At 42.5% G+C, this 14,842-nt stretch overlaps 1 protein-coding gene across 6 annotated transcripts in view; it reads left to right on the top strand.

Annotated features, from left to right (window-relative positions):
* Window positions 1-14,577, top strand: part of BPTF (bromodomain PHD finger transcription factor) — a 108,594-nt gene extending 94,017 nt beyond the window's left edge. For 5 of the 6 annotated variants that reach the window (XM_068263076.1, XM_068263079.1, XM_068263077.1 and 2 more), the window contains 3 exons: window positions 3,268-3,352; window positions 9,726-9,912; window positions 13,660-14,577. In XM_068263076.1, coding sequence (XP_068119177.1) covers window positions 3,268-3,352; window positions 9,726-9,912; window positions 13,660-13,693 — 306 coding nt within the window. In that variant the 3' untranslated portion in view covers window positions 13,694-14,577. Of the gene's footprint in view, window positions 1-3,267; window positions 3,353-9,725; window positions 9,913-13,087 lie in introns of all 6 variants that reach the window. The other variant, XM_068263075.1, reaches the window with a different exon arrangement.
* The last annotated feature ends 265 nt before the right edge of the window (window positions 14,578-14,842 follow it).

Raw genomic sequence — 14,842 nt, 5'->3', positions numbered from 1 at the left:
GTGGTCTAGCAACTTCCTGTGAACTAGAAGTCCATTGCCTCATGTAAATATATGGTTTCTGCTGTAATGCAGGCATACTGGGAAATGTAGTCTGTTATAATTCCTACCTTGTGTGTCACATGATCACACTTGATTGTCCTGCCCACCAGTGGAATCTAGCATGATCAGGAATTGAGCTGCAAAGGCATTTTATTTACAAGTTGTGAAAATATCACCTAGGAGAAAACTCAGGTGAAAAAGTGAATTGCATATGGCCCCTGGTATTGTACAGTCCTGGTCAAAAGTTTTGAGACTATCAAAATATTGGAAATTAGAAAAGTTGGTGCTTAAAGTGTAACTGTCGGGCATAAAATAAAAAATCAATACTTTATTTTTATCTGGTAAATAAGTAATAAGGATGCTAACCAGGCAATCCAAAAGTTACACATCATTATTACTTTTATTGTTTATAAATGATCATTCCCCAGTTTACCTGACTCTTATTTGGTACGTTGCCACACAAAGGAAGTTGCAGGGCATGCTGGGTTATCCTTTTTTGCTTCTGTACATTTAGTTAAGTCTGAGGGGAAATAAAGAAGCAAAAAGAAAAGTAATAGAGATTTTAACTTTTGGATTGCCTGGTTAGCATCCGTATTACTTGTTTTCCAGATAAAAATAAAGAATTGATTTTTATTTTATGCCGACAGTTACACTTTAAGTTTTTATTATGGCAATTTGCATATACTCCAGAATGTTATGAAGAGTGTTCAGAGGAATTGCATAGTCCTTCTTCTTTGCCAATAAAATTAACTAAATCCCCAAAAACCCTTTCCACTGCATTTCATTTCTGTCATTAAAGGACCTGCTGAGATCATCTCAGTAATCGTCTTGTTAACTCAGGTGAGAATGTTGACGAGCACAAGGCTGGAGATCATTATGTCAGGCTGATTGGGTTAGAATGGCAGACTTGACATGTTAAAAGGAGGGTGGTGCTTGAAATCATTAATCTTCCATTGTTGACCATGGTGACCAGCAAAGAAACGCATGCAGCCTATCATTGCATTGCATTGCATTGCATAAAAATGGCTTCACAGGCAATTGCATCTAAGATTGCATCTAAATCAACAATTTATAGTATCATCAAGGAAAGAGCTTCAATTCTTGTTAAGAAGGCTTCAGGGCGTCCAAGAAAGACCAGCAAGCGCCAGGATTGTCTTCTAAAGAGTATTCAGCTGCGGGATCGGAGTGCAACCAGTGCAGAGGATGCTCAGGAGTGGCAGCAGGCCGGTGTCAGCACATCTGCACGCACAGTGAGGCGAAGACTTGGAAGATGGCCTGGTGTCAAGAAGGGCAGCAAAGAAGCCACTTCTCTTACAATAAAACATCAGGGACAGATTGATCTTGTGCAGAAAGTATGGTGAATGGACTGCTGAGGTCTGGGGCAAAGTCATATTCTCAGATGAAGTCCCTTTCCGATTTTTTGGGGGTATCTGGAAAAAGGCTTGTCAGGAGAAGAAAAGGTGAGCGCTGCCATCAGTCCTGTGTCATACCAACAGTAAAGCATCCGGAGACCATTCATGGGTGGAGTTGCTTCTCATCCAAGGGAGTGGGCTCACTCACAATTTTGCCAAAAAACACAACCACAAATAAAGAATGGTACCAAAACACCCTCCAACAGCAACTTCTTCCAACAATCCAACAACAGTTTGGTGAAGAACCATTCATTTTCCAGCACGATGGAGCACCGTGCCATAAGGCAAAAGTGATAACTAAGTAGCTCGGGGACCAAAACATTGAAATTTTGGGTCCATGGCCTGGAAACTCCCCAGATCTTAATCCCATTGAGAACTGGTGGTCATTCCTCAAGAGATGGGTGGACAAACAAAAACCAACTCATTCTGTGAAACTCAAAAGAAGTGATTATGAAAGAATGGGTTGCTATCAGTCAGGATTTGGCCCATAAGTTGATTGAGAGCATGCCCAGTCGAATTGCAGAGGTCCTGAAAAAGAAGGGTCAACACTGCAAATACTGACTCTTTGCATAAATCTCTTGTAATTGTCAATAAAATCCTTTGAAACGTATGAAGTGCTTATAATTATATTTCGATACACCACATAAACAATTGAAACCAAGATCTAAAACCAGTTTAGCATCAAACTTTGTGAAAACTAATATTTTTGACAGTCTCAAAGCTTTTGGCCAGGACTATACAATAAACAGATTTTCTCTCCATCACTTTGCTTCTATATACTCTGTGTAATCTCTTATTAACCGTATTGCTATGACAATTTGCCTTGTTCAGTTTCTGGTGTAAGTATTTGTTCACATGACTTCAAAGAGCCCTGCTGATGGAGTTAACAGGCCCAGTGGATGGGGTTGCTGATGAGGCTTGACTCATGACAAGGCACTTAAAAAGGCGTGTGGTGTCTGAGATCACAACCTGAAACTCTGATGTGAAAAAGTGGGTTTTGACCAGTTACTTTTGATAGTAATTTTTTTCGTCCGCTAATTGGTGAGCTTTCTACACAGATAAAAGTTCTGTGCACTGCACTATTTTCCACTTACTCCGATCTCTGGAACGGTTGGATGCTTTGACATGCAATTTTCACTGCAGGTAACTTCCTGATCATGTAATTTATTACCATCTGCTCAGAGTATCAGCAAAGAACTCTGAGGCACCCAAATCGTGATCATCTATAATCTACTTAAAGCTAATGGGAACCGTTTTTTTTTTTAAAGTCAGATACTCACCTAAGGAGAGGGAGGCTCTGGGTCCCATAGAGCATTCCCTCTCCTCTCCCAGTGCCCGCTGCTGTCCTGGCTCCCCCGTAGCGGTATTCGACCGTTTCGGTCAAATACAGCTGTCTCCCAGCCAAAGGGAGGCTTCAGAAGTGCTTCGGGAGCCCGAGTGCTGCCGAAGACGTGCCGCACTACACTGCGTGCGCGCGCGCCCTCTATGAAGCGCCGCCTGTCTTCGGGAGGACTCGGCTCCCGAAGACCCCTCGGCGGGGGATACGAATGGAGGAGCCAGCGCAGCACCAGGGACACCGGGAGAGGAGAGAGGGATGGCTCTAGGACTCTTTAGGACCGAGCCTTCCCTCTCCTTAGGTGAGTAACTGCCTTTTTTTTTGAAAAAAAAAATACGGGGTTACATTAGCTTTAAACAGATCTGTTGAGGGTAACTTGCCTTCAGTGGAGACAAAGGCTCATACGACCACAAAACTTTCTGCACACCTAGACGACGCATGGCACTTTTATAACTCCATGATTTTCTTTCCTCCATGTAGGCTCATAAAATGGCCTGGCCCTTCCTTGAGGCTGTGGATCCAGAAGATGCCCCCGATTATTATGCTGTGATTAAGGAACCGATGGGTGAGTCCCAGTGAGCAGGAATAACCTGATGTGCTTCTCACTGTGCAATAGCATCCTCTAGTTAGTAGCTGGAAAGTGTAGGTAGAAATGGAGAGGTTTTTGCCCCTTTTAGTGTTTTGAGCTACAACTGAGCTTATCAGTAACATGGAGGGGTGGGAGAAGCTAGTAAAGGGATTTGTAGAGATGAGTAGCAGATTGGAAAGGGTGGGAAAAGTTTTTTTGTAGAGCAGAGCAGCAGGTGAGGAGAGATAGGAAAAGCTTGTGTAAAAGGGAGCAGCAGATGAGACAGGGTGGGAGAAGCTAGCGTAGAGATTTGTAGAGAGGAGCAGCAGATGGGAAGGGTGTGAAAAGCTAGTGTAGAGATTTGTGTAGAGGAGCAGCAGATGGGGAGGGTGGGAGAAGTTTGTGTAGAGATTTGTAGAGAAGAGCAGCAGATGGGGAGGGTGTGAGAAGGTAGTGTAGAGATTTGTAGAGAGGATCAGCAGATGGGCAGGGTGTGAGAAGCTAGTGTAGAAGAGCAGCAAACGGGGCGGGTGGGAGAAGCTTGTGTAGAGATTAGTAGAGGGGAGCAGCAGATGGGGAGGGTGGGAGAAGCTAGTGTAGAGATTTGTGTAGAGGAGCAGCAGATGGGGAGGGTGGGAGAAGCTTTTGTAGAGAGGAGCAGCAGATGGGGAGGGTGGGAGAAGCTAGTGTAGAGATTAGTAGAGAGTAGTAGAGAGGAGCAGCAGATGGGGAGGGTGGGAGAAGCTAGTGTAGAGATTTGTGTAGAGGAGCAGCAGATGGGGAGGGTGGGAGAAGCTTTTGTAGAGAGGAGCAGCAGATGGGGAGGGTGGGAGAAGCTAATGTAGAGATTAACCATTTAAGCCTTCTGGAAGTAGAAGCTACGTCCAGAAGGCCATGTGCGCACCCACGCCCGATTGCGCGCCCGCGTGCTTCCGGCCGCGGATCGTTAGCCCAGGAATCAATCAATTGGGACATGGTGCCTGATGATTGATTCCTCTCCCCAGCAGAAAAAGCGACTGCTTCTCTCAGAAGCCTTGCTTTCTCTGCCTCTTACGTCCCCCTACATCCCTCTAAGCGTACATGTTACGCTTAGTGACGTCATGTAAACAAACTCGAGGTTGCCATCTTGTGGCCAAAAAGTAAAACTACATCTACATGTAAAAAAAAAAATCACATATTTACATAAACCAATTACTATTTACATCCCACCCTTCCAAAAATACCCAAATAAAATGTTAATTTAAAAAAAAAATTACAATAAAAAAACGTAAATATTTACCTAAGGGTCTAAACTTTTTAAATATCAATGTAAAGATGACATTTTTTTTTTTTTTTTAACTAGAAGCTTGTAAATAGTGATGGATGCAAAACATAAAAAATGCACTTTTATTTCCAAATAGATTATTGTCGCCATACATTGGGATAGGGACATAATTTAAACGGTGTAATACCCGGGACTATAAGGCAAATACAATACGTGGGTTTTAATTATGGAGGCATGTATTCGTATGAAACTATAATAGCTGAAAACTGAGAAATAATGAATTTTTTCAGTTTTTTCTTATTCTTCCTGTTAAAATGCATTTACAGTAAAGTGGCTTTTAGCAAAATGTACCCCCCAAAGAAAGCCTAATTGGTGGCGGAAAAAACAAGATATAGATCAGTTCATTGTGATAAGTAGTGATAAAGTCATAGGCTAATGAATGGGAGGTGATAATTGCTTGGATGCATAAAGTGAAAATGACTGAAGTCTGAAGTGGTTAATAGATGAGGAGTAGTATTGAAGGATATATACTGATGTAGTTAATTTTAGGCACTGCAGCTCTGTTGCTGCAGTTGAAGAGAGAGAGATTGTTGGTAATTTCTGTGAAAATGTGGAGGGGGGGGTGGTATTTTGGAGATGTGCGGGGGGGGGGGGGGATGTCATCACCTAGAGATGTTGTGGTTATGGATTAGGAAGGGGGTATGTGGTGTCAGAGGTAGCATCACAACAGCGTGCTTCTGAGGGTAGCATACAATAAGGGGAGCTGGAGATCTGAGTTTCCCCTCATGTGATTTATGGTAAAACAGGCTTGTAGCTGAGTGAATACCACAGTGTATGGCACGCCCTTCTGTCCTGTAATATGAGGTCTCTGTGTTTTTGATAAGGACACGGCTTGCTGGCCATTTACAATAGAATTATTGTAGAGTCTGAATGCTGAATATGTCCGGAATGGGGCTGGGCGCCAGCAGAGAGCCGTATTGAGCCGCATGTCATGAATCCTGTCTTACTGGCAGTGGAGCAGAGGGAGGTCGCATGAGTTTTACGGGGCAGTAAAGCTATTGGTTGCTTGTTTAGTGTCTGCAGCCTGGGCTGCTGCTTTATCACACTCCAGTGACTGAGATCACAGGACTGGTCTCTGCTGGCCAAGGCTTTATAGCTCTCCTGGGATCACAGGAAGCCCAAACACTGCTCAGGAATGTGTTGTAACTGCTCTGGCAATTAGTGTTTGCTCAGTTGTCCTTCTGCAGGTTTTATTAAGCTTGTCAGATGGGCAACCTTGCTGGACTTCAGGCCCTCTCTTAAGGTAATTGCGGAATTAAAAGCCGCTGTACACACTCTGGATTTTCGGCAGATGCGGTAGTTATTTTTTACCCCTGGCCAAGTTTCATCTAGTGGAAGGTGAGCTCCAGGGGGCCTAGCAGTGTTTGTGATTGGATTCTCCATAAACATTCCTGATCTTCCCCTAATTAGTAGAAAGACAAAAAGAGAGAACACTCGAGAGCCCCCAATAGTGTATTATTGTTGATATAAGGTAATCTTCGATTTGTACAGCAGATATGGATATACTCACAAGTCTGGGTTGCCGACCTCAGGCAACCACTCTAATCGCATATGGGGATATTAAGCCTGTCCCCACTCAGGCTAAGAAGTCGCTCTCCATAGAAGAAAAATAAAGGTGTACACACCCCCATCCACCAGGTGGATAATGATATTTGTAGTAGTTACACAGGCGCCAGCAGAATAAAAAATTAGTAGTCTATTAAAACCACATAAAAAATTGCGGGACCGGGGTGGATCCGTCTCCCCAATATATATGACACAACCACCATATATGGTATGCAGAAAAATATATATTTAATCAGTACTCCACATAAAATTATGCAACGCGTTTCGTGGATCCCAAGCCTGCTTCCTCAGACAAATCCAAGAGAAGGAGTAACTCCGAGGTTGTCCAGAGGCGCAGCACCGATCTGCACAACCTCGGAGTTACTCCTGCTCTCGTATTTGCCTGAGGAAGTGGGCTTGGGACCCGCAAAAAGCGTTGCATAATTTTATGTGGAGTACTGATTAAATATATTTTTTCTAGATGCCATATATGGTGGTTGTGTCATATATATATATATATATACATATATATATATATATAGTGGAGGAAATAATTATTTGACCCCTCACTGATTTTGTAAGTTTGTCCAATGACAAAGAAATGAAAAGTCTCAGAACAGTATCATTTCAATGGTAGGTTTATTTTAACAGTGGCAGATAGCACATCAAAAGGAAAATCGAAAAAATAACCTTAAATAAAAGATAGCAACTGATTTGCATTTCATTGAGTGAAATAAGTTTTTGAACCCCTACCAACCATTAAGAGTTCTGGCTCCCACAGAGTGGTTAGACACTTCTACTCCATTAGTCACCCTCATTAAGGACACCTGTCTTAGCTAGTCACCTGTATAAAAGACACCTGTCCACAGAATCAATCAATCAAGCAGACTCCAAACTCTCCAACATGGGAAAGACCAAAGAGCTGTCCAAGGATGTCAGAGACAAAATTGTAGACCTGCACAAGGCTGGAATGGGCTACAAAACCATCAGCAAGAAGCTGGGAGAGAAGGTGACAACTGTTGGTGCGATTGTTCGAAAATGGAAGGAGCACAAAATGACCATCAATCGACCTCGCTCTGGGGCTCCACGCAAGATCTCACCTCGTGGGGTGTCAATGGTTCTGAGAAAGGTGAAAAAGCATCCTAGAACTACACGGGAGGAGTTAGTGAATGACCTCAAATTAGCAGGGACCACAGTCACCAAGAAAACCATTGGAAACACATTACACCGCAATGGATTAAAATCCTGCAGGGCTCGCAAGGTCCCCCTGCTCAAGAAGGCACATGTGCAGGCCCGTCTGAAGTTTGCCAATGAACACCTGAATAATTCTGTGAGTGACTGGGAGAAGGTGCTGTGGTCTGATGAGACCAAAATTGAGCTATTTGGCATTAACTCAACTCGCTGTGTTTGTAGGAAGAAAAATGCTGCCTATGACCCCCAAAACACCGTCCCCACCGTCAAGCATGGGGGTGGAAACATTTTGCTTTGGGGGTGTTTTTGTGCTAAGGGCACAGGACAACTTAATCGCATTAACAGGAAAATGGACAGAGCCATGTATCGTGAAATCCTGAACGACAACCTCCTTCCCTCTGCCAGGAAACTGAAAATGGGTCGTGGATGGGTGTTCCAGCACGACAATGACCCAAAACATACAGCAAAGGCAACAAAGGAGTGGCTAAAGAAGAAGCACATTAAGGTCATGGAGTGGCCTAGTCAATCTCCGGACCTTAATCCAATAAAAAACCTATGGAGGGAGCTCAAGCTCAGAGTTGCACAGAGACAGCCTCGAAACCTTAGGGATTTAGAGATGATCTGCAAAGAGGAGTGGACCAACATTCCTCCTAAAATGTGTGCAAACTTGGTCATCAATTACAAGAAACGTTTGACCTCTGTGCTTGCAAACAAGGGTTTTTCCACTAAGTATTAAGTCTTTTATTGTTAGAGGGTTCAAAAACTTATTTCACTCAATGAAATGCAAATCAGTTGCTATCTTTTATTTAAGGTTATTTTTTCGATTTTCCTTTTGATGTGCTATCTGCCACTGTTAAAATAAACCTACCATTGAAATGATACTGTTCTGAGACTTTTTATTTCTGTGTCATTGGACAAATTTACAAAATCAGTGAGGGGGTCAAATAATTATTTCCTCCACTGTGTATATATATGACACAACCACCATATATGGCATCTAGAAAAAATATATTTAATCAGTACTCCACATAAAATTATGCAACGCTTTTTGCGGGTCCCAAGCCCACTTCCTCAGGCAAATACGAGAGCAGGAGTAACTCCGAGGTTGTGCAGATCGGTGCTGCGACTCTGGACAACCTCGGAGTTACTCCTTCTCTTGGATTTGTCTGCCACTGTTAAAATAAACCTACCATCCATTGAAATGATACCGTTCTGAGACTTTTCATTTCTGTGTCATTGGACAAACTTACAAAATCAGTGAGGGGTCAAATAATTATTTCCTCCACTGTGTGTGTATATATATATATATATATATATATATATATATATATATATATATATATATATATATATATATATATATATATATATATATATATATATATATATATATATATATATATATATATATATATATGACGGATCCACCCCGGTCCCCCAATTGTTTATTTGGTTTTAATAGACTTCTAATTTTTATTCTGCTGACGCCTTTCCCTAATTAGATTTGCTTTAAAACTCGATAAAATAAAGATTTTAGATATCGTAAATGCAGCCTAAAGTGAAATAAAGTTGGCCAGTTTAACTTACCTGGGGCTTCTTGCAGCCCCTGCAGTCGGTCCTGGTCCCTTGTCGTCACTCTTCCATTCAGCAGCTGTGCCCTTCTGAAAGCTGTATGTGTAGCTCCAGTCTGCCTTCCTCCAGATCAGTCAGTAAAATTTGCTACGCAGAATGCTCCCGGCTACAGGAGCACCATGGAAGAGGTTCCCCTAGCCCGTAACTGACCCAGTCTGACAGCTTTTGGAGGGGCACAGCGGCTGAATAGACCAGAGCAGAACAACGGCGAGGGCCCAAGATGGCTACAGGGGCTGAAAGAAGCGCCAAAAGAAGTTAAACTGGCCACTTTTATTAAGGCTCCCTTTAAGATAATTTTGAATATTCCGATGAAATCATCATTCTAGCCTCCTTACACTCAGTAGAGCTCCTGAGAGAAGTTGATGCTTCCTTCTGCCCCAACTGATGGACATCACAAGGCTGAGCAAATCTACCACAATAGCCACAAAGGGTACAACATGTCTTTTTGTTTACATTTTCAGAGAGTTTAAGAGGTCATAGCATGGTCACATGGGGTGGGGGGTTCTGAGTAGCAGCACCCTGGTGACTATATTCTCTGGCGGCTCAGTGTAATCCCTTTTTGAGAACAAGTGTAGCAGGCACATCATTCTATGCAAGATGTTTTATTATCTCAGCCTAATAAATCTAAATTTTGCTAAGTGCATTCATTGGCTGTTTGTGTTTTTCTGGCTATCTCAGACTTATCCACCATGGAGGACAGGATCCGGAGCCGATATTACAAGAAACTGACAGATTTTGTTGCCGACATGACCAAAATATTTGATAATTGCCGCTACTACAATCCCAGCGAGTCCACGTTCTGCCAGTGTGCTGACGCTCTCGAGACCTTCTTTGTACAGAAGCTGAAAGCGTTCAAGGCCAGCAGGTAAGTGACCACTACACGGTCAGCACTTTCTAGCGGCTCCACCGAGTGGCCATCTCTGGTAGTTCCATGCTCTGACGCTAACATCACTGGAAGCACGGCTGATGGTCTAACCCTGGCTTCTATTAGGAGAAAATGACCAGCAGCTACTTTTACTTGAGGGGGTCACACATTCCAGGCTTAGGAGCTTTGCAAATTGTTCTGGTTATTAATGGGTCCGTACTCCTCTAATGGATAGGTGAACTATTGCTACCTAGATTAATAGCAGCTTCGTGACGTGCTATTGGCAATGGCTAATAATAAGATTTCTCATTTGTAGCTATTTAAACATTTCTTTTTATAATTTTTTTTTAGAAGTTACTGGCAGCAAAAGTTTCTAATACTTAACCTTCAGTTTTGTTATCTCTGGAAACAGTAGAAAGGCAGCTTTGTGCTTGAAGTGAATGGGAACCGCATTTTTTAAAAAATGAAGGGAATACTTACCTAAGAAGAGGGAAGGCTCTGGGTCGTATAGAGCCTTCCGTCTCCTCTCTCGGTGCTCTCTGTCCTGTGCTGGCTCCCCCCCCCCCCCCCCCGTTTCAATCCCCCACCGAAAGGGTATTTGGAAGACTTCGGGAGCCGTGTCCTCCCGAAGACGTGCTGCTCCATACTGCACAGGCGTGAGCGTGCAAGAGAGTGTGCTTGCGCAGGCGCAGTACAGGGCCGCCCTTCTTCAGGAGCACTCGGGCTCCCTGAAGACTTCTGAAGCCTCCTTCTGCTGGGTGAAGCAGTATTTGAGTAATTTAGTCAAATACTGCTACCGGGCGAGCCAGCACTGGAACGAGAGGACCAGGAGAGGAGCCGGAAGGCTCTATAGGACCCAGAGCCTTCCCTCTCCTTGGGTAAGTAGCTGTCTCATTTTCTTAAATGCGGTTCCCATTCACTTTAACAGTTTAAAGGACTTCCATCACAAAATACATGTAAACACATACAAATAAGTACGTTTCTTCCAGAGTAAAATGAGCTATAAATGACTTCTCTCCTATGTTGCTGTCACTTACAGTAAGTAGTAGAAATCTGACATTACCGACAGGTTTTGGGTTAGTCCATCTCTTCATGGGGGATTCTCAGCATGGCCTTTATTATTTATGAAGACATTCCCTGAAAAGGATGTATACAATGATGCTGGACATCCTCCCTGCTGGTTTCACACTTTTTTGGCAGTTGGACGGAGCAACCACCATTCGCTAAGTGCTTTTGAAAAAAAAAAAAATACTCCCCATGAGAAGATCAGCTACTCCAAAACCTGTTGGTTCTGTCAGATTACTACTACCTACTATAAGTGACAGCAACATACTAGAAAAGTAATTCATGGTTCATTTTACTCTGGAAGAAATATACTTGTTATTTGAATGTATTTTCAATTTTACGATTTTTGTGATAGTCTTCCTTTAAGGAAGACTTAAGTCATAGAAAGCTTGCAGGCTTATAGTCCAGTTTGTCATGTATATCGTTGTGACTAACTGGACGTTTTTTACTTAAAAATTCAGTCATATGCAGATTTTCTCATTATTTTATTTTACTGCTGCTAATGAAAGTAAATGGAGATTTGCATGTGATGTAAAAATTTATGGTGCAAGATGTAAGGGTTTTGTTTTTTTTGAGCTTTTAAAAAAACGGATGCAATTTTGCTTTATTTAGCAGAAGCCTGCTTAAGTTCCCTTGTAGGACACATGTATGACTACTAGATTCTCGGCCTAGATGGCTAAAGGCATTAGGAAAAGGACCTGTAAATCCTGGCATGCTGATTGGCCAAATGCAAAAACAATATCTCATGCCATTGGTCAGGTTTCAAGCACTTTGAAGACAATGAGGCAGATTGATCATAACTAGTACAAGAAAAAAAAGAGCCAGTGATATATATCAAACAGGAAATGGACAACGGCAAGACTCTGGACCAGTCCAAACTCCTGTACTCGGATTTCTATTGAAATGCTCAAATCGGTCTGCAGAGGGACACTGCACAACAAGAAGCAAGAGGGGGGGGGGGACATTTTAGAAGCTGCATGAACTCTTTAGCAGCACATGTTCCTAGCATAATTGGCACACTTCACCTAGCTTACTAGCAGTAATGGCTTGTGCTATTCATTGGTGGTCAGATGCCTGTATCAGGGTTGGTTCACACTGCTTTCTGCAGGATGGCTGGCGACGGCACCACCCGATAGCCTTTGCCACTGAGCAGAAAAGCATTCAGCATCGGTTCCCGGCGTTTCCTCCTGGTGCCGCGTTTTGAACCCCTAAGGGGAACACGGAAATGTCAAACACAGCCGACACTGGTCGCTACATGTTTAGGAGGAGACGAGATGACTGGATCTACTCTGGCGTTTACGCGAGTGACGTAAAAAGCTGTCACCATTGTTTAAGATATGCTTCCATTCATTTGAATGAAATGCTGGTTGATACCTTTGAAACGAAACCTTTGTCGCCCGCTGAAAATTCTGCATTTATTGCCCGTCTGAACCAGCCCTTATAAAATAGGATAAAATTAATAAGCCAACCATATTTTATCCCTTTTAAAGGATACCCGTACGGACATGTGACATGATGAGATAGACGTGTATGTACAGTGCCTAGCACACAAATAACTATGCTGTGTTCCTTTTTTTCTTTCTCTGCCTGAAAGAGTTAAATATCAGGTATGTAAGTGGATGACTCTGTCCTGACTCAGACAGGAAGTGACTACAGTGTGACCCTCACTGATAAGAAATTCCCCTTTTTATCTCTTTCTTGCTCTCAGAAGCCATTTTCTGCTAGGAAAGTATGTTATAGTTGGAATTTCTTATCAGTGAGGGTCACACTGTAGTCACTTCCTGTCTGAGTCAGGACCGAGTCAGCCACTGACATACCTGATATTTAACTCTTTCAGACAGAGAAAGAAAAAAAGGAACACAGCATAGTTATTTGTGTGCTTGGCACTGTACATACACATGTCTATCTCATGTCACATGTCACTTCAGGTATCCTTTAAGCACTCTTTTTAACACTTGTAAGATGCACTTGCTCTGCAGTAATCTCTAATCCTCTGTCTCCTTCCTGATGGCAGCTAATGACTGGGCTGCCCCTCCTCTGCTGCTGCCTGCGCTCTCCTCACTGCATGCTGCATTCCGTCACTGTACACTGTCTCTCTTTTCTCTTGCAGATTATTGTAGCCCGGATGTTGGACGTTGTCTCCATCTGTGTTTTGTTTTTTGGCTCAAACAAACCCGCCTGCTCCTTTCCCTCCTACCATCTCTCCAACACGCATGGTCACCTGTTGCACGGCCGGACAGTCACGCCGCCATTTGTTTGTCATGTATTTTTTCTTCATACTGTACCTTGGATGTCGGGCTCAAGTGCCTCAGAGTGTCTATTTAAAAGCTCTATCGCTGTTCCCTGGCCGGGGGGCGGCAGTCCTTGTACCATATAGTATATATTTTTGTACATAGACCATCACGTTCCCCGACACACTTGTGAATTCCCTTTTGTTGCAGATGTCATTGTGTACGCCATTTTCATCATGTTCATTTTTGGTTTTATTTCCGTAATTTTTTTTTCCACCCAGATAACCAACATTGACTGAACTTTATGCTGGTTTATGGGATAGACTGTTTACAGTGGTTGCAAATCAGAGTTCTCAATTCTAATGTTTAGAAGATCCTACCCCTCTTTTTTTTCCCATCTGGCAGTCATAGATCAAAGAATTGTAACTGTTAAATCCTGACGTTTTCACAGGTCACACAATAACAGACTCAAGTCAACTTCTTAATCTTCACTGGCGCTATCAAGATCTTGTCCCCCTGGTTGCAGAGTTTAGAGAGTTCGAAAAACTTTGTACTCAGTTTATTAGGCTCGAAGACTTAATTTGTCCAAAGGACAAGGAAAGGAAGAGAGAAGAGTTGGGTGTTGAGCCAACAGGACTGACTGAATTTTTTTTGCGGCACAAGCAAGGGAGGGGGGAAAACAAACGGGGGCTGAAGTTTGGAATATGTGAGCTAAAGTAAAGCTATCAGGCGTTGGATTCAGCGATGGAGTGTGATGTGTGCTCCATGGATCATGATAAATGGCATGTTCTTCAATGAAGAAACTGGTTTAAAGAACTCACAGAATTCTTTGTATTTATTTATTGTTCAGAGACACTTTTTTATCGCTACTCTCATTTGTCGACTAATTATTTTTTCTTATTAAAATGTTAAAAAAAAAAGAAAATTTGTTTCTAAAATGAAAAAAGAAAAAAAAACAAAAAGAAAACAAAAAAAAGCAAGAGAGGGAGCCGACAGATTTTCTTGCCTGTTCCAATGAGTTTGTCTTGTATTTTAACACGATTCCTGTAATTAAGTAAAACAAAACAAACCCCGTACAAGCCTTTTCTTTCTATGAAAGGAGCTGCTGATCTGTACGTTCCCCAGAGCCAGCGTTGTCACTGGACCTTCTTCACCCCCAAATACAAACCATGAAAGGAGAGTTGGCGACCATTGTGGGATTAAGAGACTAAAACTGTTATGTTCCCCTGCAGAGCCCTGCTGGGCGACCCCATTTCAAGGTATCTTGTTTGTAAAAATTTGTCAGAATCATTTTTTTTTCTTTTGTATGTAAAACTCGAATACTGGATGTATATGACACAATAAATGGAGATCACCTCCCTAGACCTATGGAATCTATGTGTCCTTCATTTATGGTAATAAAGTTTCACTTCTTGTCTCTGTACATAAGGGGAGGACACAGCTCAGCACATATTCCAGTATTGTACAAGGTAAGATTGCATCTGATACGTGTAAGTAAAAGGAGGTTTGTACAACACGTCACTTTCTTTTCAGTATTGATATTTAGTATTATTTGTGGCTAATGATATTGGCGCCGTAAAATGGCCTCCAATATCGGCTTTTGTGTCCATGTAATGTGTTTAAAATATATATTT

Source organism: Hyperolius riggenbachi, chromosome 12 (genome assembly GCF_040937935.1).
Source record: "Hyperolius riggenbachi isolate aHypRig1 chromosome 12, aHypRig1.pri, whole genome shotgun sequence".
NCBI classification, from domain to species: Eukaryota; Metazoa; Chordata; class Amphibia; order Anura; family Hyperoliidae; genus Hyperolius; species Hyperolius riggenbachi.
The sequence above is the reverse complement of the archived record's forward strand: the minus strand, read 5'-3'. Positions and strand labels throughout refer to the sequence as shown.